This window comes from Oikopleura dioica, chromosome 2 (genome assembly GCF_907165135.1).
Source record: "Oikopleura dioica chromosome 2, OKI2018_I68_1.0, whole genome shotgun sequence".
NCBI lineage: Eukaryota > Metazoa > Chordata > Appendicularia > Copelata > Oikopleuridae > Oikopleura > Oikopleura dioica.
In genome coordinates this window covers 8,019,958-8,041,568 of record NC_137292.1, presented here as the reverse complement: position 1 = coordinate 8,041,568, position 21,611 = coordinate 8,019,958, and the positions used below count along the sequence as shown (strand labels likewise).

The window sequence follows — 21,611 nt, the reverse complement described above, 5'->3', positions numbered from 1 at the left end:
CTTTCATGTCAATTATTAATGGGAAATCAAATGATTCGCTCGGAATGAACTTTTACATTCGACAGCTGCAGTTTTTCTCCATTTCCCGCCGAAATCAGTCGCGAATTTCGCAATCTTCATTTCCAGAATTCAAAAAACACGGTGGCGAAAACTTTTCGATCCAGAACCATCGGCCACTTGGTGGCTGATTGAGTATAAAACGGGCTACATATTTGGTTTTCCTCACTTGGACTTTTTTTCCGAAAAGAAGCAACTCAACTAAAGCTGATCGAAGATGGCCAAAACCAAGAAGCGCGCCTCGCTTGAATCCGCCGATGGCAGCGTCGACCTATCCTTCGTCAAAGGCTCAGCCGAAGCGAAGGAGAAGATGGCCAAGATGCGAGCGATGCAAACCGGAGGCAAGCGAAAGAAGAAACCCATCGACGTGCGATGTGGGACGACCTTTCCTGTCCACCGAATCAAGCGTCAGTTCCGGGCAATGAACGTCAACAACAAGGTGAACATCGGCGCGTGCATCTACGTCACCGGTGTTCTCGAGTATCTCTGCGCGGAAGTTCTTGAGCTTTCTGGCAACGCCGCGCAGGATAACAAGAAGAAGACGATCAAGCCTCGATTCATCCAGCTCGCCATGAGCACAGACGAAGAGTTCTGCAAGCTCCTTGGCGATGTGACCTTCTCTCAAGGTGGAGTGACCCCTTACATCCATCCGAATCTTCTTCCACGAACGAAGCCATCTACTTCCGACTGGAAGAACTAATCATGACTTGATCATGATCAAAACCAGCCCTTTTAAGGGCTACCAATCAATAAACTCGTCTTGAATACGGGTAAAAACAATTTATTGAATTTAAATTACAGTAAGAAAACATTTAAAAAGCGCTGGACTTGGATCGCATCTTGGAAAGAGTAGATTCAGCCATGTCAGCTCGCTCTTCAGCCTCATCGAGCTCGTGCTGGAGCTTTCGGTATCGAGACATGTTCTGGGTAGCAGCTTCCTCCTGTTCCTCAGCCATTCGCTTGAACTGCTTGACCTTGAGCTGGAGCTTGTCAGCCTGGTCCTGGAGTCGGCCAAGGTTCTTCTTGTCTTCTTCACCGGCGTAGACGGTTTCCTTGACCTTGCGCTCCATCTTTCGGACAGCCTTCTGGGAGTCAACACCGCGTCGTCGCTCGTTATCGAGCTCAGATTCGAGTTCTCGAAGTCGGCCTTCGAGCTTCTGGACGTGCTTCTTGCCGCCCTTGAGGGCAACCTGTTCAGCGTCGTCCAATCGAGCCTGGAGTTCCTTGAGCTGGACTTCCTGGTTCTTCTTCATGCGCTCAAGATGCGCAGAGGCATCCTGTTCCTTCTTGAGATCTTCAGCCATGATGGAAGCATCGAGGATGGACTTTTTGGCCTTGTCCTCAGCGTTCTTGGCCTCCTGGATGGCTTCTTCGACTTCATTAGCGACAGCGATGAGTTCCTGCTCGAGTTTTCGCTTCTGGTTGGCGAGGGCGGTGTTCTGGGTATGGAGAAGGTTGGCTCGTTCGTTGGCTTCCATGAGTTCCTGTTCGGCAGCCTTTCGGCCTTTCTCGGCCTGCTCAACAGCGGATCGGAGTTCGTCAATTTCAGCCTGGAGAAGGTTAACTCGTCGGTCGGTAACAGCGGATTGTTCCTTAACTTCGTCGAAGATTCGTTCGGACTCGTCAAGGGCCATCTGGGCATCCTTGATCTGGCCCATGATGTCCTTGTTCTGTCGCTGGGCATCGTTGAGCTGTCGGTTGGCATGAGCCAGCTGAATCTCAATGTCAGAGATATCTCCCTCAAGCTTCTTCTTGATTCGGACGGCTTCAGATCGGGATCGGATTTCAGAGTCAAGCTGAGACTGGATGGCCTCAACAGTTCGGCTAGCATTTCGTCGGTTGTTGTCCATTTCTTCGTCCTTCTCCTGGAGTCGTCGGTCGGATTCACTCTTGATTTGCTGGAGTTCAACGGTGATTCGGAGAGTTTTAGCTTCTTCAGATTCGACAGCAGCTTCGGTTTCTTCAAGAGAAGCGGCAAGCTCGTTTCGTTCGACTTCAATTGTTCGTTTGGCCTTTTCAAGTTCAGAGATGGATTTGGCTCCCTCAGCGACCTGATCAGTAAGATCAGCAATTTCTTCCTGGACCTGTTTGTTCTCTCGCTTAGCAGACTCAAGAGAGTCAACAGCTTCCTCGTAGGCGTTTCGCATCTTGAAGACTTCGTTGGAAGCCTCTCGGGATTCCTTCTGGGCCTTCTCAAGCTCCGCGTTGATTTCGTCCTGTTTCGCCTTGTTTTCCTCAAGAATCTTGTCGAATGATCGCTGTTTCTTCTCGAGAGCCGAAGCAGCGGCATTAGCTCGCTCAAGTTCAACAGTCAAATCTTCGATCTCAGACTGAAGTCGACCCTTGGATTTTTCAAGAGAAGAGCACTTAGCAAGAGCGGCTTCAACTGATTCTTCGGCTTCCCCAAGTCGACCAGAAAGCTTTTTCTTAGCATCCTCAAGTTCTTCAGTTCGCTGAATGGCATCGGTCTCATACTTGGTTCGCCACTGAGAAGACTCAGAGTTAGACTTGGAGAGCTGTCGCTGAAGTTCGTTCTTGGCTTCAACTTCTTCATCATACTGTTCTCGAAGGAGTTCGTGATCGTGCTTGGCAGCCTGGACCTGGTGGACGAGGGCGTTCTTGCCCTTGACTTCTTCATCAAGGGATCGTCGGAGCTCATCGTTAGCCTGAGAAACAGAGTTCTTCTGTCGAGTGAGCTGATTGTTTATCTGCTCTTTTTCTTCTAAGGTTCGTCGAAGCTCGTTCATCTCAGTTGAAAGTCGAGCCTTATTAGCAGCAGAATCAGATAGTGCTTTCTCCTGCTCTTCGAATTTCATCTTGAGCTCAGCGTACTGATCTTCAAGGTGTCGGCAAGATTTTTCGTATGTAGTCTTAGATTTGGTAAGGGACTCAACATTGGAGACAAGATCGTCGGCTTCCATCTTGAGCTCAGACTTCTCCTTTTCGAGCTTAGTCTTGACTCGCTGAAGGTTGTCGATGGTTTCAGTGAGCTCAGACGAAGAGTCGGCGTGCTTCTTTCGGAGACCAGAGAGGGTTGATTCGTGAGCGATGTTGTGCTCTTCAAGATCTCGCTGAAGCTTGGCAAGCTCAGCTTCTCGTCGCTTGTTGATCTCAATTTGAGCCTGAGTCTGGGCGTTGGCTTCTTCAAGTCGCTCGGAAAGCTCTTCAAGTTCTCGAGAAAGATCGGATCGAGACTTCTCGGACTTGGCCTTGGCAGCTCGCTCGGCTTCGAGTTCTTCCTCGAGTTCTTCGATTCGGGCCATGAGCTCTTTGATCTTCTTCTGAAGTTGAGCGACAAGAGCCTGCTCGTCCTCATATCGAGTGGAGAGCTGGTTGTACTCGAATTCAGCCTTCTTGAGTTTCTCTTCAAGTCGTTGCTTATCGTTTTCAAGATCCATGATGGTTTCTTGGGCGAGTCGGAGATCACCTTCAAGCTTTCGCTTCAGTCGTTCAAGATCCAGTCGAGATCGCTTCTCAGTCTCAACAGACTGTTCGAGGTCATCAACTTGTTGTTCGAGCTTATTCTTGGCCTTGGAGAGGGAGTTAACCTTATCTTCTTCAGCCTGAAGATCATCAAGAGCCTGCTGGTGAGCTTCTTGGAGGGCCTTCTTTTCCTTCTGAAGCTTGGCGATGGTATCTTCAAGAGCAGAGAGCTCATCGGTTTTCGCTCGAACATCAGCTTCGACGGTGGATTTCTCCTTTTCGACCTTAGAAAGTGTTCCTTCAAGGTCATCAATGTCCTTTCGGAGTTCCTTGCACTCAGTCTCAAGCTTTCGTCGCTTGTTCTGAAGGTCGACATTGATTTCCTCTTCGTCTTCAAGTCGCTCGTTGAGTTCCTTGATCTTTCCATCGAGATCGATCTTGGACTTCATAAGAGACTCAGCTCGGTCCTCAGCATCCTGGAGAGCGTCAGTTTCACCGGCAAACTCGGAGATGAGTTTGTTCTTGAGCTGGATAAACTTGGAGTACTCTTGTTCAAGTTGCTTTCGTCGCTTGGTCTCAACTTCGAGTTCCTTCTTCATCTCTTCGTATTCCTTGAGGAGTTCGTCGAACTCAGCCTTCTTTTCAGCAGTGTTGAGGAGTGGTCGGATCTTGAAAAGGAGCTTCTGCCATTCCCAATCCTTCAAGGTGATGTATGCTCTCCAGTTGGACTGGATGACAACAGCGCCATCTCGTTCCTTGATAGTTTTCAAGAAAGCAGCTCGAGAAAGATTGAATCGCATTCGAGTCTGGAGCTTGGTGAGAATTTCAGCAATCTTGTCATCTCGAAGATCTTCCAAAGCACCAATAATACCAGCCTTGAAGAAAAGCTTGGTGTGACCGAATCGGTAGACAGCGGAATCGAATGGAAGAGTGGCAAGAATCTTTTCACAAGCCTTTTTGGGGTCAATAAAGCCAGATTTTGGAACAGCATTGGGGTTGAGGATAGCGTATCTCTGCTTCCAGTCGCCGTACTCGACTCGAGATGGGAAACCCTTTCGACAAATACGAATACCTTCCAAGACACCGTTACATCGAAGCTGATGGAGGACAAGGTTGTTATCCATGTAACCGGGTCGTTTCTGTTCATTAGGAATGATACATCTGACGAAATGAGGCTGAGTGGCGTGGAGATTGGTCATCAATCGGAGAAGGGACTCTCTGTGAAGGGCAGAGACAGTCTGGAAGGAACCACCCTTCTGTCGTTTACCGCCCTTCTTTCCGCCACCTTTTGGCGCGTCATCAGCAGAAACGTAGGTTTCCCAAATCTTCTTGAAGACAGGAACGGACGCGTTCTTGAAAAGGGTGACAAGGGAGCCGTTGAGAGGATCCTTGTTCTTCAAGAGCCAATCAATAACGTTGTATGCGACTGTACCGGCATAGTGGTAGATTTCGAAGTGAGCTTCAAACTTGCCCTGCTTCTTGACCTTACCAATGGAGGCGGATTTACCCAAATGCTGCTGGAAGAGCTTGTCTCGGTAAGTCATATCAGTAGCCTTGGGAACAATGCACTCTTCTTCAAGGAGGGACATAATACCGAGAGGCTTCTCAATAAGTTCGATAGTTGCCTGGAGATCCATACCGAAATCAATAAACTCCCAGTCGATACCTTCTCGCTTGTATTCTTCCTGTTCGAGGATGAACATGTGGTGATTGAAGAACTGCTGAAGTCGTTCGTTGGTGTAGTTGATGCAAAGCTGCTCGAAGGTGTTGAATTCGAAAATTTCGAAACCAGCGATATCGAGGATACCAATGAAGTTGTTTCGAGGAAGATCAGTTGAAAGGGCTCGATTGACAACATCGACGAGCCATTCGAAAAGTCGCTTGTAGGTGGCCTTGGTAATGGCACCAATAGCGTAGTAGACTTGGGCGACAGTCTGACCCTTGACAACCCATTCGGTGCCGACCTTGACTTTCGGGGTGCAGACAGCCTTCTGCCACTCTTGGGAGTTGATACCCAAAAGATAAGCAATCTTATCAGCAGCTTCGGATCCATCGGGCTCGGCCTGTTCTTCTCGGGGCTTTTCCTTGAACAACGCGTTACCGGAGTGCATCAAAGAAGCAGAGATCTTGTAGATACCAGCCTTCTCCTCAGCAGTGAAGCCAAGAATATCAAAAGACTCGTCGGTGGCGTCGAGTTCTTCGTTATCATCGATAGACTTGACCTTGACTTCACCAAGAGAGCACCATTTGTACTCGTAGGGATCGGTAGAGATCATACACATTTCGTTGATGTCGGGCTTGTGGCCAGTAAGCATCTGGTAGAAAATATGGAAGCATCGTTCGGCCTTGAGCTGGAAGGTGACTCGAGATTTCTCCAAAAGGTAGGTATCGATATCACCGGAGGCGAGTTTACCAGTGACCTGGAAGTGAATTCGGATGAATTTACCGAATCGGGAGGAGTTATCGTTACGGATGGTTTTGGCGTTACCGAAGGCCTCCATAGCAGGATTAGCAGCGACGATCTGATCTTCAAGGGTTCCGCCACCCTTGAGAGAGGGAGCATCATCCTTCTTAGAAGAAGTCTTGTCGCCGAGAGCACAGACGACAGCAAAGAACTGGATGACTCGCTTCGTGTTGACGGTTTTACCAGCTCCGGACTCACCAGTAATAAGCATAGACTGGTTCTCGGAGTTTCGAAGCATATCTTGGTACGCATTATCAGCGACAGAATAAACGTGGGGAGGCATTTCAGTTCGACGCTTGTTGTAGTAGCAGAGGACGACGTGGTTATCGTACACGGGGAGCCACTTGTAGGGGTTGACGGTGACACAGAAAAGACCTTGGAGATAAAAATCAACGAAGAGTATCTCTTTGAATAACGTTACCGGAGTAGGTGTAGATAAGGAAGAGAGTGTATCGGCTGTTCAAGTTATGGACAACAGAAGCCTCAGACAGGTATGTCATGTTAGCCATATCCTCCAAAAGTTCGTACTTTGGAGGGTTCTGGGGCTCAACCTGATCGGGCTTGTACTGCTTGACTTTTCCATCGACAAGTCGCTCAACCTCGATCTTGCCGTCCTTTTCGCCAAGCTTTTTACCCTTAAAAACGAGTTTATAAATGGTTCTAAAAGATGAGCCTACCTTAGTGTAACCGGTTTCGGAATAAGGGACCCAAACGGCGGTTTTACCCTCGAATGGAGCGTTTCGGATATCGATCAACTTCATGTTGTCGAGTCGAAGATAAACGGCGGCATTGCCGGCAGCCTCGGGATCCCAAAGCGCCATGACTAGAATCTATTGTTACATTTTTTCTATAAGTTATCTCACACAATATTTTAAATGTAATCTATCACTAGCAAGACTTTACTTTCAACACCTTACCTAAGAGTTGTCTGGTGCTTGCAGAACTGAAGTGGCAGCCGTGCGACTTGAGTTTAAATGCACCCAGTGGAGGAGATTCTTGACACATTTTGTCATCACCTAATCACCTATTTTTGTCGATTTTCCAAAAGTGGGCAGATGAACTTTGAGTACTGTATTCAATCGACAACTTGACCACTCTCCAATAGATAAATCAAAAGTGCTGTGATATCATTTACTGATATAAGAGCTTCATTTATTTTTCATGTGTTCATGTGTACAGAATATTATAAGGGTATCACATGATGTGACATCAAGGAGCGAGATTGTGACATGAGCTGGGAGAGAGGCTCAGGTTTGATTTTCGTATTTCCAATGCGCTGGGTGCCAGATTGTGATTGCTAGAAGATCTGAAGCTATTGAGGCTTACTGCAGATTTTTTTCGTATGTCCTTAGAAAGACTCAATCTTGTCAATGGGCTGATATTTTTGAAAAGAAGATGTATTCGATGCTTCTAAAAAACTGATAATATATTGACAGACCGTCTCCTTTTGGCTTCTGTTTCATCTCTGATATTCAAAATCTCCTGGAAAAGATTCACCGGTTTCTCAATGTGAGTCTGAGATCTTGAAGAAACGTTGGAAAGTTGCGAATTTCTTGAACGCATGCTCGCCGCGCTCATTCTCCTTTTCAAGTCGGTATGTTGAAGATAACTTTCGTGTAGATCGCTTGGCTCGTTGTTCTCCTTTTCTTCGAAAAGCTTGGGCTTTTGCTGCTTGAGGTATTTGACTGCTTTCGCCTGTCGAACTGCGTCGCCCTGCTGGTACAACTCATAGCCTAAAAAACTGATGGTCTTTCATTTGTGCAAATGTTTTGAACCTGATCGAACTGATGCTAATTCTAAGTCGGGTTTTTCACTGATAGAGTTAACTCTCTGTCTTTTATGTCGAAAAGAAGTGACTCTCCTGCTGGCTCCTTTAACTTTTGCTTTGACTTTTATCGAGATTCGGGAGATGGGCTCTTTTACTCCAAAGCAAAAGTTGAAACAGCTCGACTTTTCTTTCTCTTGGCCATGTCTTTTCATGGCCAAAGGGCTCCTTCGTAAATTGAAACTGTAAAGGCAGGATTAATCGAAAAAACAACAAGAATGCTTATCTAGAATGCATAAATACTGAGTATTAAAATACAGCCTATTATTTGATAACTTGTATTTCTTGCCAAAATAGTGCGGATACTGTATGTGCGATGAGCAATAGACAACAACATAACTTTTCCTTGATTTAGAAAGTAAAATAACACTGGGTGTTTCCTGGCCGGGTGTTTATTTTATTGCTGGAGACTTTGCAAAAGCGGTATGGTTCTTGAAAATATTCACCAGAAAAGGAAGGTGTGAATTGCAGGAAATCCTGCGAAATATATGACCGAAAATGATGAAGTGTTTAGTGGCCTGTTTTTGAGTTCAGCTTTCGAGGTTTCTTTTTGGCAACGTATGATCGGGAACGACTAGTTTAGTAGGTGTTACATAAGCTGTTCCCAAAGTTCATTGATGGTTTAGCACCTTTAGTAAGAATAACAGAGGAAAGTTTCTTGAAAACTGATGAATCCCGACAGAAAAAAGGCGAAGGAGCTCGAGGCACGACTGCGTGAGCTTGAATGTGATCTTGAGGATGAGCGTCGGAGAAATGCGGACTCACAAAAATCAGCGAGAAGGATGGAACGGAAGCTCAAAGAAACTAAGCTTATCTCCTCTGACGAAAAAGAACAAATCGCACGGCTCTTAGAACAAGCTCAGAGGCTCCAGTCACAAGCAAAGAAGTATCAAAAGGTTGCACAAGAGCAAGAAGAAGCAGCAAACCAATATATGAATAAGTATCGTCAATTGCAGCACGAGCTTGATGCTGTTGAAGAGCGCGCGGATATGGCTGAATCTGCCCTTTTGAAAATGAGAGCTCCGAAGTCATTTGGGCATTAAAATTGGAATAAATTGATCTACAAACGATGAGTCTTGGTAAGGCAAAGAACGATTTGTTCTTTGTCTTCATGTTTCTCTAATTTTCTTGCTCTTTTATTTCAAATAAGTGGAAGAACTTTGTAGGGATTGAGAATATTTTTGGGATCCATTGCATTTTTCAGGAGTTTCATTTGTGCGATGGCTTCTGGCGACTTTGAGAGGTGAAGGAACTGCGTTTTCTTGAATCCGATTCCATGCTCAGCGGATACCGATCCATTAACTTGGCTAAAAGGGTCAATTTATTTCGGATAACATGGCATCACTAGACGTACCTCACCCATTCAAAGATAAACGGTTCAATAAGCTGGTCAACTTCTTTTGAATACGCTGGCGTAGTTATATTCTAAAGATATTCATAACCCTGTCTCTCTAAATAAAAATGCTCACAATATGAAGATTTGAATCTCCAACATGACCATATCCAACGCATCTCAATACTTTTTCTCCGAGACGTTCACGCATTACTGTAACAAGCTCATAGAACTTTTGAAGAGGGATAGAAACATCGTACTAGATGAGAATTTAACTATCTTTCGGCTCTCAATAATCAATTTACCTTGTAGACATAGCCATCATGCATGAGAGATTCTGCCATTCTCTCCCTCAGGCCCCACAGATTTGTAGCTTTCATGGAATCTTCGGCTACACAGCCATCTAAAACTGTTCCATCTGACATGACGCTTTCGAGAAAAGCTTCAAGTTTATCATAATCGTGAGACGAGTTCGAGCCATGAGTTTCAATAACGACTGCGAAGGGACTTGGGTCAACAGGAGGCGTTAACTTCAAATTGTCTTCAAGGCAGACGAGGCAGGAATTGTCGATGAATTCAAAGGCAGAGAGAATTTCGCCAAGATCTTCTCGAGCACGGGAAAATAACTTTCGAACATCCTCGAATGCATTGACGGATAGGTAGGCCAGGTTCACGGAAGATGGAAGAGGAGCGCATAGAACTGATGCTTTTGTGATGATTCCAAGGGTTCCTTCGGAGCCGATGAAGTGTTGTTTGATATCGTAACCAGTGTTGTCTTTTCGCAGAGTTTGCATGCAATCGACAACTGTTCCATCAGCTAACACTGCCTAGAGTCGTATAAGAAATTATATCGCTAACTTTTCACTTTACCTCCATTCCAAGAACATTCCCGCGCAAACTTCCATATCTCAAAAGTCTTAATCCACCCGCATTCGTAGCAATATTTCCTCCAAGCTGGCAACTTCCCTTTGCGCCGAGATCCAGCGGCATCATGAGCTTGTGCGGGGCCAATTCCGCATTTAGCTGGTCGAGGATGCATCCTGCTTGTGCAACGACAACGCCAGAGACGGGGTCAATTTCCTCGACTTTGTTCATCAATGACGTGTTCAGGATGACTTCATCGAAGACAGGAACAGAGCCGCCGACGAGACCGGTGTTTCCACCTTGAGGAACGACTGCGATGTTTCTTGAGTGGCAGAATTTTAGGATAGAGGAGACTTGTTGCGTTGTTTCTGGCTTCAACATCAGCTCGCTTTTCCCACGAACGATTCGCATCCAGTCGACGTTGTAGCCTTCTAGCTCTTTTTCACCGACGAGACCTTCAATTTGTTCGAAGTTGTTGTTTCACAAATCGTGTTACGACTTGCCTTTTCCGTTTACGAGGGAGAGGAGATAGTTCTGATCATCGGAGCTGAGTTTTCCATAGTCGCCGCGTTGAACGGAGTACTTTTCGGCAGTATACTGCGGAGTGAGTCCAGACGATAGTCTAACAACTTTTTGAATCGAGGCGGCTCTTTTCAACATTCTACAACTTTCTATCTTTGGAGGATTATTCTCTTCCTATCAATAAAAAACGATCAGAAATATTCATTCGAGAAGTCCCCTTTCCTGAAGACTCTGAAGACCTTGATTTTAATTGTTAGGCTCTCGTTCTAGCTGAAATTTAGAAAGATATAGATTTTCACTTTCGACGAGTTTTCTCTGAGCTTCGGCCGCGAGACGATTGAGCTTGACAATGCCCTCGTCAACGTTGCGCTTCTTCTGCTTCGAAATGCGCGTTCTGGGGTCTATATATGCCACGTTGAAGGAGATATTTGCTCGGTGCTTGAGTATCCCATCTAGCAGTTGTTTGCGTTTTGGGTTGTTTGCAGACTCGCTGTTAGATAATTCTATTTCATCTGCTTCTTCTGCTTCTTGGACTTTGGGGAGCGAATATGTGAACAAATTAGCAACGGCCAGGTTATCTGTTCGAACTTGAATAGAATTCCATTTTTCCGCGATTGCAACTTTCAGTGCCAAATCTAAAGCGTACAAAGTCGCGTATTTTGCATTCTGCTCTGCATCTTCTTTCGATGGTAATGATAAATATCGGGAGAAATTCGAACCTTATTAAGATAAGGAATATTATTTACGGACATTAATTTACCCATATAGACAATCGCAAAGGCTTGCTCACTTAGAAACGTCTCCACCAATCTTCCAGAAATAAAACAAACATGATCCCCTTCAGATATTGCCCAACCTTCTTTCGAGTTATAAAAATTGTGCAAGCTTTCTTTCCAGGGGTTATTTGGATTGTCTTTGAACTCGCCAAAGTTCCAACCGAATCTGCCATCAGGCTTGAAGGGGATTTCAACCGGCTTGATTTCAGAATACTCCGCCAGCTTCATGTGATGAAGAGTTTTCTTTGCAAGCTCTTTGCTATTTTTCTCGGGAAAACGATTTTCATAAAGATGGTACGATTTGAAAAAATTCGAAGCACGGCGCATTTCGGAAATGCCTTCTGAAATCCAAGCTGCTTCATTAAAAAAAAACTGCAGAAAATATTTAAGACGGGACGTAATTTACTCGATAAAATAAATTACGAAATCTGAATTGAATATATAATTGATTTATTAAAAAAATCAAGTAAGAAAGGCTCGTATTTTCGTAAGAAATCGCATTGATTTACAATTGTAACTGGAAAGGACTGGATTTGGTTTGAAGAAAGTCATGATTGATGAATGGAGGCATTTTTCTGTGGCAAAGAAATAGGGATATGTTTTTGTTTTTTGAAGAACTGTCCAAAACTACGACTAGAAAGAAACGTATTAATCTTAATTACAGTAGAAGAATCTCCGCAAGAAGAGCGACGATAAGGATGGCAACGCAGCATTTAGCTTTGGAAAGTTCGGATTAGAGGCTTTATTTAAGCTTTTAGCTGGTGGCGAACTTTTCCTATGACGAGCAAGGTGTCTCTAATCTTCATTCGATTCCAGTACTCTGACGTAAAGGCCTTGTCGTAATCCTGATGCCCAACAGGGTTAATCTTTCCTCCTAAAAACCGAACCGCATCATCAATATCGTCATCGAGTGATAGTTTCATAAGATTCTGTGGATTCACTTTATGGCTGAGAAAGACTTCTATGGCATCTTGTGATCCGGCCGCGGCCTCGATTAGTTCATGGCGGTTTATTTGATAGAGTGTGGCAGCTTTGTAGAGGATCAGGAAAATGATCAATTACTTTCCCTGAAGTAGAATTACAATCTGATCCCTTGGCAGGACTGTTGAAAAGATTGCGCGGTGGATCAATATTGAAGAAACTCTGCATAAAGAGCGGCAAAATGATCCAGTAAAACGATCGCAATTCAGGACCTCGGATGCCGAAATTAGTTTCGAACCAGTCCGTCCTCCTGAAGGTGCTACAGAAGTCTTGCAGCTTGAAGCTTTGTTTGATGAAGACAACTTTGCAGTCCGGGTATTCTTAAAAAAGGAAATAGGAGACGAAGGTCGTTAATTGAATCGTTGATTACTTCTGATAAAATCGGAGAGTGTGTGGATTCCAGGAACGGAAGAAAGCACTGTATACTTGAGTGACTCGAATCTATTGAACGCGTTTTTCAATAATTCAGCTCGTAGCTCTGAATCTCTTTCGCACTCCATCAAACACGACCATTCACTGGAGTAGAAGTTAGCTACGAAATTCCATGAGCGAAAGCTACCTTGATAGATGCTCGATAACTTCTTGCTCTCCCGCTATTTTCACTTCACATTCTCTAAGTCGCCCTTCAAGTGCCCGTGAAAACGCGCCAGGAATACAACAAATAAGTGCCTTTTGCTGGTTAGCGCTTCCTCTGTCACTGCTACTGGTAGCTTCTTCCAGTAACTCAGCTTGCATTCTGAATCAATAGTTCTTTGGGAACGACAGGTATCTATTTTCACCAATTTTCTTTTTGAAAAATTGTGTTGGTCTTTTTCAAAATCAAGAATGAAGCAAATGGGAAACTGAATAAGATGGGTTGGCTAATTAATAGAATTAGTTGTAACAAAAAAGGTAAACTATAAAATATACTGTATAGATTTATTTCTTGGGTCTTATTTGGGTGGTCACTGAAGACTACAGATGTGTGTTATTTTAATTATATTGCCACTAATATGCAAATAAAAATGAAGGAAAACAAGTTGGCGAATGAATAAGAAAGGGATGAACATGTGTCGATTCTAAAAATGGACAATTTACGAAGGATTCGTCGTAGAAAGCGATTTTTCTGTCAATTGTCGGTAGTCAGGTCCGCAGATATAGTATGGCTAGAGTGGCGCGTCTTGCTTGGCACTGGTTTCAGCAAATGATAGATTTAGATTCTTGAATAATTAAAATAGAGCGATTTGTTGAAGTACAATTGTGATTTATTCAAGAATGGAGTGAAGAAAGAAGTTATGGCTGAAACAATTCCTTTGCTGGCTCAGTTGGAGTGGCAGCAGGCGGAGACGTGGTGGTAGAGCTGCGACCGAAGAAGCCACCAACCTTCTGCTCAAAGGACTGGAAGGAAGGAGACGATCTGAATAAAGCAGTTTTTGAGACTGAGAAAAAAACAAGCGTTGGATACTTCATTTCGGAGAATTTGCTGGAAACCGATTGACCAAAGTCGGTCAAGGCCTTGCCAGTAACATCGCCAACTTCGTTGAGTTTAGCTGAAGTCTTCTGCACTCTGAAGGGAAAAGATATACGGTATATCATATACCAGTTGTCAAATTTTGCTTGACTCATGCAATGAGATGCAAGGTAATTACAGACATTACACCAATTTAACTTTATCAAGGATCGAAAAAAGTGACCGTTTCACTTTTTCTCAATTTTTCCTCAAATCATCGTTTTGCAAAACTGATGAACATACATTTCTTGAGCCTTTACATACGTTTCGGACTTTCCAAAGGCGTCCATCTTCGCTTGAAGCTGCTGAAGAGGCGTGATTCCGAGCTTTTTCCTCAGCTCAGAAGCTTGTTGCTCTTTCGATGAAAGGACCTAAAATTCACGGTTCTCTTCCTTGATTTCAGTGAGGTTTCACCTGCTTGAGGGTGTTGATTTCGTCCTCGAGCTTTTTCAAGTCCTCTTCGAGGTTGAGTGGCTCGGTCTCTGGAACTGGAACGCTTTCGTCGGCCATACTATCTAATAGGCGATACATGAGACTTTAAAAAGCGAACTAGGAAAGACCGGATTCACCAAGAACAATATTTAGTCATTCAGTGAACAACGGACTCGAGCTGAGTGGGATAGTAGAATAAGCAAAGCTGCTCTGAAAAATGCATGAACACACTAGCCATTGATAGCCCGAGAACATTTTACTTTTAAACTAAAGTAGAGGTTATTACAGTTAGTCGACGAGTCGTTTTGTTTTTAAAAAGTTGTTTGAGAAAAGAGTAAAGTAGCATTCAACCGGTAAGGTAGTAACAGAAAAAATGAAATCGAGAAGGCCAGACTTTAGCCCCCTAAAAAAGTTTCTTTTAAATAATATAAAAAATATTTGGTTGCAAAAATTTTGCTCAATAAAGTTATGATTTTGATTGCGCATTTTGAAATAAGAAGTATTATTACCAATTTTCCCGTAGAAAGGTTTTTATTGAAATTTGCTATTTTTGAGGTTTAATTAATTTATTTCTTTCATGATTCAATAGCTAGAATTATTGATAACAAATATTGAAAATTTCACGAAAATCGGGCACCAAAAAAAGGACGCTAATTGTAATATTGCAGCAGCGAAAAGAACCCTTGCATTAACAAAGGGATTTGACTGTTATCTTGAGCAAGAAAAAAAGAAATACAGTCGGCGAAAATGAATTGATCGATACAGAAATTGAATGTGAACAAATTTTAAATTTGAAAGTGGGTCGAAAATGAATCTGGCGTTCTAACGAATGAATCGAATATAAATAATTTTTAAAGAAGCCAGAATCGAACCCACGAAGCCACAAAATGATGATAATAATTAAGTTTGTATAACCAAGGTATTTTTTCGTTTGAACAGGTGAGAATAGAAATAAGAAACCAAAAATAGAATAGATACAATAGTTAAAATGAATAAATAAGAGATCACGTGATGAGATCTAGGAAATCTTTGATCGTAGATGGCTTGATTTCCCGCGTGCTTGAATTCCCGCCTGGTTTTTTCCTCTTCTTAGTGTTCTTCGCTTTGGAAGACGCAAGAACGGGCTCGAAGCGATTTTCCCAGAGAGAACGGAACAGGGGAAACTTTCAATTCGGATTTTTGACATTTCAAAATTCAGCTCAGAGCCTCTCTTGTTTATTCAAAATCAGAATAGGCTTTCAGAATCATGCGATAAGTGGCTTTCTTTGTTGTCTCTTTTTTTTTCTTTCTGTTGTTTTTAAAAAGACTGTCTTTTTTAGTTATTATCGATTCTCTTTACGCTCTCATTCTTTATTAACAGCCGCACAAACCACTGAAAATGTATTTTACATCTCCTTTTGTCGGATAAAACGGCCACCGGCAGCAACACTAGCTGACGGTGAATCCTGTTTTACGATTATTGGAGAGACTGATGACTAATTTCTCTTTCCCTCATCAATATTGACACTCATAACAGCAACTATCTACTATTTTAACCGGCATCAATCCAGCTGATGAAGCAAAAAATAAAATTGAAAATCCGTTCCGGAAAAGAATCGGGGTTTTCGTGATCTTCTACAATTTCACCTTCCGTGACAGTAATCGTCGCATTTTTCGGGCTGTTGTTACAGTACAGCATCACGTACTGTTGAGCCAGAAGTTCAGCTTCTCTGGGCGAGGCGGCTTCGAACTCGTGAGATACGACTGAGCCTGGGGAGAGGCATCCTGTCGGCGTTAGCTGCTGACAAAGTGCTGAATGAGTATAAATTAGAGCTGCTACCCGCCCGCGAGTAGCTGTAATCTCAAGGGGATGAGATTATACTGTAAGCAGATACTGTAATTTAAAAAATTGATGGTAAAATGAACGAATTTTCAAACTGAAAGACTGTCGCTTCGGCTCAACCCGTTGCTTATTGTACAAAAGATACCTTTGCCAGTGTAACCAGACAGAATTGAATCTCGGATGATCTCGATAGTGACAAGTTGACTGCTCCGTCCGAGCTGGGACTTGATTTGAATCTCTCGGCGAATAGACACATTTGAGGAGGGTACTATGGCGGGCATTTTGACAATAGGGACATCTTCAAGAAGTAATTAATTAGACAAAAAGTAGATAAGATTCTTCGCAAACCTGGAAGAGGAGGAGTTGGTTGAGTAGAAGTCTCTGGAGAAGCTTTTGCTACTTGATGTTGCTTGTTGTTTTGCCTGTCGTGATTTGTTTTGACACCGGGGTGAATGGAAGAACGGTCAATTGGAGGTACACTGGTGGACGTTGCTGATAACGACGGGCGACGACAGTTAAAAGAAGAGTTTTCGGCTTGAAACGGATTTCTACTGGCACGATTTTGGATGAGATGGACGATTGGATCTGGCTCTAAGCATAGCGGATCGCTTGTTGCTAGCGATAGGCACGAATCTTAAAAAATAATTGTATCGATTTTCCTTTCAACAGTTGCTGGTTCAGAATTATATATTTATTGTGAATTGTTGATCCAAATTTACCTAAAATAAGACGGTCCTTGTCAGACCAGCGATAGATCTGACGGGTTTCGTTGAGGATCTGTTGCGATTCTAGCGCAGTGTTACAATGGTAAAGCGTCAACGTTTCGGTTGAAAGAACGTTTCCGGAGGAGCCTCTTTCGACGATAGTGAGTTCAAGCTCCCCGTTTTTCATTAGCAGCTTATCGGATTCTAACCAACTAGTGATGCTCAGCGGAATTCGACCCGCGCTGACCTCGTCTAAAAAAAATTGATAATGAAAAATAAAAGTCACTGTCAACTGACCTAATATGTCTTTATTGGAGTATGGAATGAGGGATGATGATTGTTTTGAGTCTCCACGCACCAGCTGATAGCCATTCTGGAACAAATGCAATTGAATTCCACTCGTTGGAGGCCTAGAAACGATGAAATAATGAAAAGATTCTTGTTTATGAACCTTTTTTCAATTCGAGGCTTTTTCGGCAGTTTAGCATTTTCGATCTTTAGGTTTTTGTCGACCTTGGCCAGCTCGTTTCTGGACCGGTGCAGTAGTGACTTCAAAGCCTCTTCCATAATAAACTCAATCGAATCTCTCTTCTTCCATCTTCGATCATCAGTACCGATTTCTAAAAAGACATGCTCATTTCCTTTTATTTCAACAGTCAAAACAGTTTCATGTTTTTTTTTCATTTATCCTTGGCAGTTTGAATAATTTTTGTCTAGATTGAGTTGGTCTACTCGGACATGCTTGAATCCGAGTCCGAGTCACCAAAGACCTTCTTTTGCGCGTCGGCATCATCGTCCGAGTCCGAATCGCTATCGGACTTGGTGATCGTTTCGCCAGCTCGCGCGGTTGTATCGCCCTCGTCATTGCTATCGGAGTCGCTGTTGGTGCCTCTGCGTTTTGGCGATGACTCTCCCGGTTCTCCTTCTGCATCAGAATCCTTTGCTGCCACAGATGACTGAAAAAAATCGATGAATAAACCGGCTCATTTAACGGATTCTTACGGCATCGGACGAGTCATCATCATCCTCATCACTGTGATCGCTGGTATTCATGAGAGCCTGAAGAATAAATTTATCGGAGAAGGGGTTAAAAAACGCTTACATTTTCACGCATCTTCTGTGCTTTATCCTCATCTTCCGTGTTTTCTCTATGTTGAACTCGAAGTACAGTGTTGAAATAGTTCGTCAAATTATCAACCCCTTCGGTTGTCTTTTGGCGGACGCGCTTGGAAAGACGAACACGGGTTTCCAGCTCATTGTAGTACACGCCATCGTTTGGGCGGTAGCAGAAGAAGAAGTTTTCTTCGTAACCCTTCGAAGCTAGACAAAATAATCAGCTGAAACTTCTGGAGAAGCTTGAGTTTTGAACCTTTGTTTTTGACGTTCCAGTTGTACTCTTTAGCCAGTTTGTAATCATACGTCGTATCGTCGTCAAAGTCCAGTCCAAGAGATTTATCTCTCGTCCGTTGCTCCATCGTTTCTTGAGTCTTCCAAAGCCATTATTTTCGTGATAAAAAAGTTACTTTACCGGAAGGAAGTAGGCGACGAACTGTTGATTCTCCTCATCTTGCATACCTCTGATGATCGCTTGAGACATGATATCCAACTGAGCTTCCTTGGAGTGGCCTTTTGGAGCGGGATCTGTGTCGAAAATGACCTTTTAAATACGGATTTTAAAAGCGCCTTTAAAGTACTTGTCTGTACCTGCGCGCAGGGATGCTTCCAAGTCTCGAAATCGGGCAAAAGTGGCAAAACTTCGACCGCGTGAACATCCTTCTTCGAGTAATGCTCTGAAACATCTTGCTGGACGTCTTTGAAGGTTTTCTCGATTGCCTTGATCTGCGCGTCTCGGTCTTTGTAGATTTCCTCGTCTTTGAATCGGTCTTTGACGCCGGCGCCAAGCTTTGATTCGACTTTGTCTTTTGCGTTGCTTCCGTATTGTTTGAAGTCCTGAGAAATGTATTCTGATGGCCGGAAGAAGGTAAGTTGTCGGTTGTGGATCCCCGATCGCCTACAAGTATAGATGATCAATCATTTTCCACTTATTATCTTAAGGGATCACCCCCCGATTTTTCAAAACTTTTGCACCGGTTATTATCGCCTATGATTAGATTCCTCGTGTTCTGAGGATCATTTTAATATATGATAGTACCCCTTTACATAAATGCATCCCCGAAATTTTGGCTCCCAAAGTTCGGAAAAATGCATGTAAATTGTACTTAGCGTGAAAATCGCAATTTTTTTCGATTTTTGATTGTCATCGAAATAACACAAACAAGGGCTCTTTCGAAAGCTTAGAATGTGAAGATTACGAATATAATTTTCGCACTAGAGTTTTCGGCCAATTGTTGGCGCTAGAGAGCATTCTAACACCCAAATAACGCCAAAAATGGTTTCAAAAAGTTTTACAACTAGAATTTTATTATTCACTTATCCGATCATGCTGATTCTACCAAAAAATAAAGATTAGCGTCTATACTTTTAGATAAACAAAAAAGATTTTGAATCCTAAAGCCCAAAAAAAAGTAGATACGATTTGAAAATGACCTAAAATGGCCATTTTTCAAAATGTTAATCACTTTGACGGCCTGTAATGCATAAGCGAATGTTTTGCTCGCACACTATTCTACCAGAATTTGCTCCTTTCCAAGCGGGCTTTTTAATGCGCCCAAAACCAGCTTCCTACGTAAGCTCAAAAAAAAGTAGATAGAGGTCAAAGTTGCCGAAATCAGGGGGGGATCCCTTAAAACCTTGAATCATTCTTCTTGGAATCTTCTTCCTGGAGTAGCTTACTGTCCTCGGGATGCAGGACAGTACCGGGTTTTCTGAATTAAGATTGAAATTCTCATCAACAGTACTTAAAAGAACTTACACAGTATACGTCTCTGGATCAATCAAATCAATATTGACGTCCAGATCGAAATCCGTATGAAGCTCCACTTTGCAGAGTTTCTCTAGCGTCGTCGGTTTGTATTCAACAAATCTATCCCTTCCATTTGGGTAAACTTTGACGCTCTTCGGATCAAATGGAATGTCGGGTAATTTGTTGGTGTATTTGACACGGCAGATGAGACCAGATCTTGGGGTGTCTTGAGCCCGCCGACTCGGAGTTCGAGAACCAGAATCCGATCCGACTCGAACTGTCGGAGCCATTCTAGAGCAAGGAACATACATTAGAATAAAGTGGTAGTCTTTACTAGTGTATTCTGAAGCGTTAAGGCACAGCTTGACTGAAATAGAATTCGAAATTAGTACTACTGAAGACTGATACAACGGGAATTGTTATCTAACTTTTGATAAGAAGAGAAAGAGAGGTTTTGATTTTCGTCTGTTATTTTCGGCCCTTTTTCTTTTTACTGTTTTTACCACTGGATTGAGCTTGAGCAGCTTGTTGCTTTTGCTTCGCTGCTTGATCGCGCATTCGAACAGCTAGAATAAAGCAAGAAGATATTTAGATAAGCGAAGAATACCTTCAACTCGAGACTTTAGCTTCGGAATCATTTGAGCGATGTATGAGTAGAGGCTATGCTTGTTCTTGAATTTAGGATTGCACAATGTTCCATCAGCATTTTTGTACTGAAACTTAACTCGTCCGCGGTGAGGATTTCCCATCGGCGGCGGGCCAAGGGGAAAGAATCTGTCTGGCTCTCGTGGATGCACCTATAAATGAAATTGCTACTTGGCTATTTTGCTTTGAATGAAATTTACCTTATTTTCGACGAAAACCTTGAATCCTTCGTGTTCCAAGATTTCTTTAATTTCGTAAAAAGTCGGATTTTCAACTGCTTCTTCTTTCGCAATTCTTCGGCCCTGATCGAATTGTTAATTCAGAAAACTAAGAGTTATCCGAACCTGTTCTCTTGTCCTAAACTTGTTCAGGTAAATCGGATAAATAGCTGGCCAGTTTTTGGCTCCTTCAGGCACTTGTGGTCGCGCAGGCCTGTGAACATGGCTGTGTCCATGCCCAGGGGCGTGTGAGTGGCCACACGAGTCCGAGGTGTTCTCGATAATCTCGTCCTCGGGATCCGAACAATCTGACATCTTCAACAGAAAATTGTAATTAAAAATATTGAACGAGTATAATTTTTATTTCAATTTGAAAAATGAGGAACATTGAGGAGAAAGTTGAAGGACAAATATGGCTAGTTTCGACAAGAAGAAGAGATGAAGACTGAAATTGAAGAAAAAAATTACGTAAACTTTGAAAACTGAAGACATTAAAATTTTTTCACGTTGAAAATGAGGCGATTTGAATTTAGATTTGAGGTGTTTTTGTTTCACTTTTTGCCCTTTTTCTTCTTCTTTGGCTTGGTAGAAGACTCTCTAAATAAGAATTCTTAGGTTTGGTTGCTGATGCAAACAGGAATGCTTACGTTTGAGGAGTTGAGCGACGGGTTGTTACGATTTCGGAAACTTTTATCAAAAGCTCCTTCTTGGTCATTTTATTTTCTTCTGGCAGGCTGTGGAGATTGTACTTGACTCGGCCGAACTCGTTGTAGCAGGAAAAGCCTCTCACATGATCCTTTGGATTCCAGGTCGTTCTAGCGCGAGGATGCACCTTAAGAAACAACATTAAATTGAACGAAACTCGCGTCTAGACAAACCTTGTCTTCCTTGAGCATGTTCTCTTCATTCTTGAAACCTAGCTGCCCGAGTGCTTGGACAATTTCATCGATTGTAGGGTCAACAATAGACTGTTCTCTTGGAAGCTTCCGTCCGCACTTGACTGTTCTTTTCGAATTGATGTACAGAGGATAGATCGACTGCCACTTCGCATAACCTGCTGGTTTCCCCGCGTGGGCGAATTCCATTCTCCGGAGAAATCCGTAGATTTCCGTCTAAAAATTTTCATCCTCAAAGTTTGCGTTCAAGTGCTGCTACCAATGCTAACATGGCCATTGGGCGTATAAAATAATAAC

The 21,611-nt window shown here is 43.1% G+C and overlaps 9 protein-coding genes across 9 annotated transcripts; 1 reads left to right on the top strand and 8 right to left on the bottom strand.

Annotated features, from left to right (window-relative positions):
- The first annotated feature begins 274 nt into the window (after positions 1-274).
- On the top strand, positions 275-757 carry LOC145698060 (uncharacterized). The gene has a single exon (XM_081775266.1). It carries the CDS (start codon positions 275-277, stop codon positions 755-757), a length of 483 nt encoding a protein of 160 aa, XP_081631392.1.
- Positions 758-823: 66 nt separating this feature from the next.
- Positions 824-6,767, bottom strand: LOC145698009 (myosin-4-like). Its single transcript, XM_081775214.1, has 3 exons — positions 6,622-6,767; positions 6,366-6,579; positions 824-6,319 (listed from the first exon to the last, which is right to left on the bottom strand). Exons 1-3 carry the CDS (start codon positions 6,763-6,765, stop codon positions 870-872), a joined length of 5,808 nt encoding a protein of 1,935 aa, XP_081631340.1. The 5' UTR covers positions 6,766-6,767; the 3' UTR covers positions 824-869.
- A 2,135-nt stretch (positions 6,768-8,902) lies between these two features.
- On the bottom strand, positions 8,903-10,637 carry LOC145698012 (D-2-hydroxyglutarate dehydrogenase, mitochondrial-like). Its single transcript, XM_081775218.1, has 6 exons — positions 10,470-10,637; positions 9,973-10,421; positions 9,408-9,929; positions 9,239-9,361; positions 9,124-9,194; positions 8,903-9,076 (listed from the first exon to the last, which is right to left on the bottom strand). Exons 1-6 carry the CDS (start codon positions 10,624-10,626, stop codon positions 8,911-8,913), a joined length of 1,488 nt encoding a protein of 495 aa, XP_081631344.1. The 5' UTR covers positions 10,627-10,637; the 3' UTR covers positions 8,903-8,910.
- Positions 10,638-10,716: 79 nt separating this feature from the next.
- LOC145698026 (uncharacterized) lies at positions 10,717-11,980 on the bottom strand. The gene is made up of 2 exons (XM_081775233.1): positions 11,249-11,980; positions 10,717-11,207 (listed from the first exon to the last, which is right to left on the bottom strand). The coding sequence occupies exons 1-2, from the start codon at positions 11,589-11,591 to the stop codon at positions 10,735-10,737; spliced, it is 816 nt and encodes a 271-aa protein (XP_081631359.1). The 5' UTR covers positions 11,592-11,980; the 3' UTR covers positions 10,717-10,734.
- A 35-nt stretch (positions 11,981-12,015) lies between these two features.
- LOC145698028 (uncharacterized) lies at positions 12,016-12,980 on the bottom strand. The gene is made up of 3 exons (XM_081775235.1): positions 12,805-12,980; positions 12,616-12,761; positions 12,016-12,565 (listed from the first exon to the last, which is right to left on the bottom strand). The coding sequence occupies exons 1-3, from the start codon at positions 12,978-12,980 to the stop codon at positions 12,264-12,266; spliced, it is 624 nt and encodes a 207-aa protein (XP_081631361.1). The 3' UTR covers positions 12,016-12,263.
- Positions 12,981-13,058: 78 nt separating this feature from the next.
- LOC145698035 (tumor protein D52-like) lies at positions 13,059-14,301 on the bottom strand. The gene is made up of 5 exons (XM_081775241.1): positions 14,149-14,301; positions 13,999-14,105; positions 13,690-13,791; positions 13,539-13,641; positions 13,059-13,411 (listed from the first exon to the last, which is right to left on the bottom strand). Exons 1-5 carry the CDS (start codon positions 14,263-14,265, stop codon positions 13,391-13,393), a joined length of 450 nt encoding a protein of 149 aa, XP_081631367.1. The 5' UTR covers positions 14,266-14,301; the 3' UTR covers positions 13,059-13,390.
- Positions 14,299-17,332, bottom strand: LOC145698017 (uncharacterized). The gene is made up of 7 exons (XM_081775223.1): positions 17,144-17,332; positions 16,990-17,102; positions 16,708-16,944; positions 16,337-16,621; positions 16,134-16,286; positions 15,753-15,957; positions 14,299-15,330 (listed from the first exon to the last, which is right to left on the bottom strand). Exons 1-7 carry the CDS (start codon positions 17,257-17,259, stop codon positions 15,171-15,173), a joined length of 1,269 nt encoding a protein of 422 aa, XP_081631349.1. The 5' UTR covers positions 17,260-17,332; the 3' UTR covers positions 14,299-15,170.
- Positions 17,333-17,419: 87 nt separating this feature from the next.
- Positions 17,420-19,872, bottom strand: LOC145698023 (RNA polymerase II-associated factor 1 homolog). Its single transcript, XM_081775230.1, has 8 exons — positions 19,565-19,872; positions 19,443-19,517; positions 18,397-18,703; positions 18,221-18,349; positions 18,062-18,179; positions 17,795-18,012; positions 17,695-17,751; positions 17,420-17,648 (listed from the first exon to the last, which is right to left on the bottom strand). Exons 1-8 carry the CDS (start codon positions 19,864-19,866, stop codon positions 17,421-17,423), a joined length of 1,434 nt encoding a protein of 477 aa, XP_081631356.1. The 5' UTR covers positions 19,867-19,872; the 3' UTR covers position 17,420.
- Positions 19,873-20,023: 151 nt separating this feature from the next.
- On the bottom strand, positions 20,024-21,537 carry LOC145698059 (uncharacterized). The gene is made up of 7 exons (XM_081775265.1): positions 21,297-21,537; positions 21,066-21,250; positions 20,974-21,015; positions 20,545-20,740; positions 20,401-20,502; positions 20,163-20,352; positions 20,024-20,121 (listed from the first exon to the last, which is right to left on the bottom strand). The coding sequence occupies exons 1-7, from the start codon at positions 21,501-21,503 to the stop codon at positions 20,024-20,026; spliced, it is 1,020 nt and encodes a 339-aa protein (XP_081631391.1). The 5' UTR covers positions 21,504-21,537.
- Between the last annotated feature and the right edge of the window lie 74 nt (positions 21,538-21,611).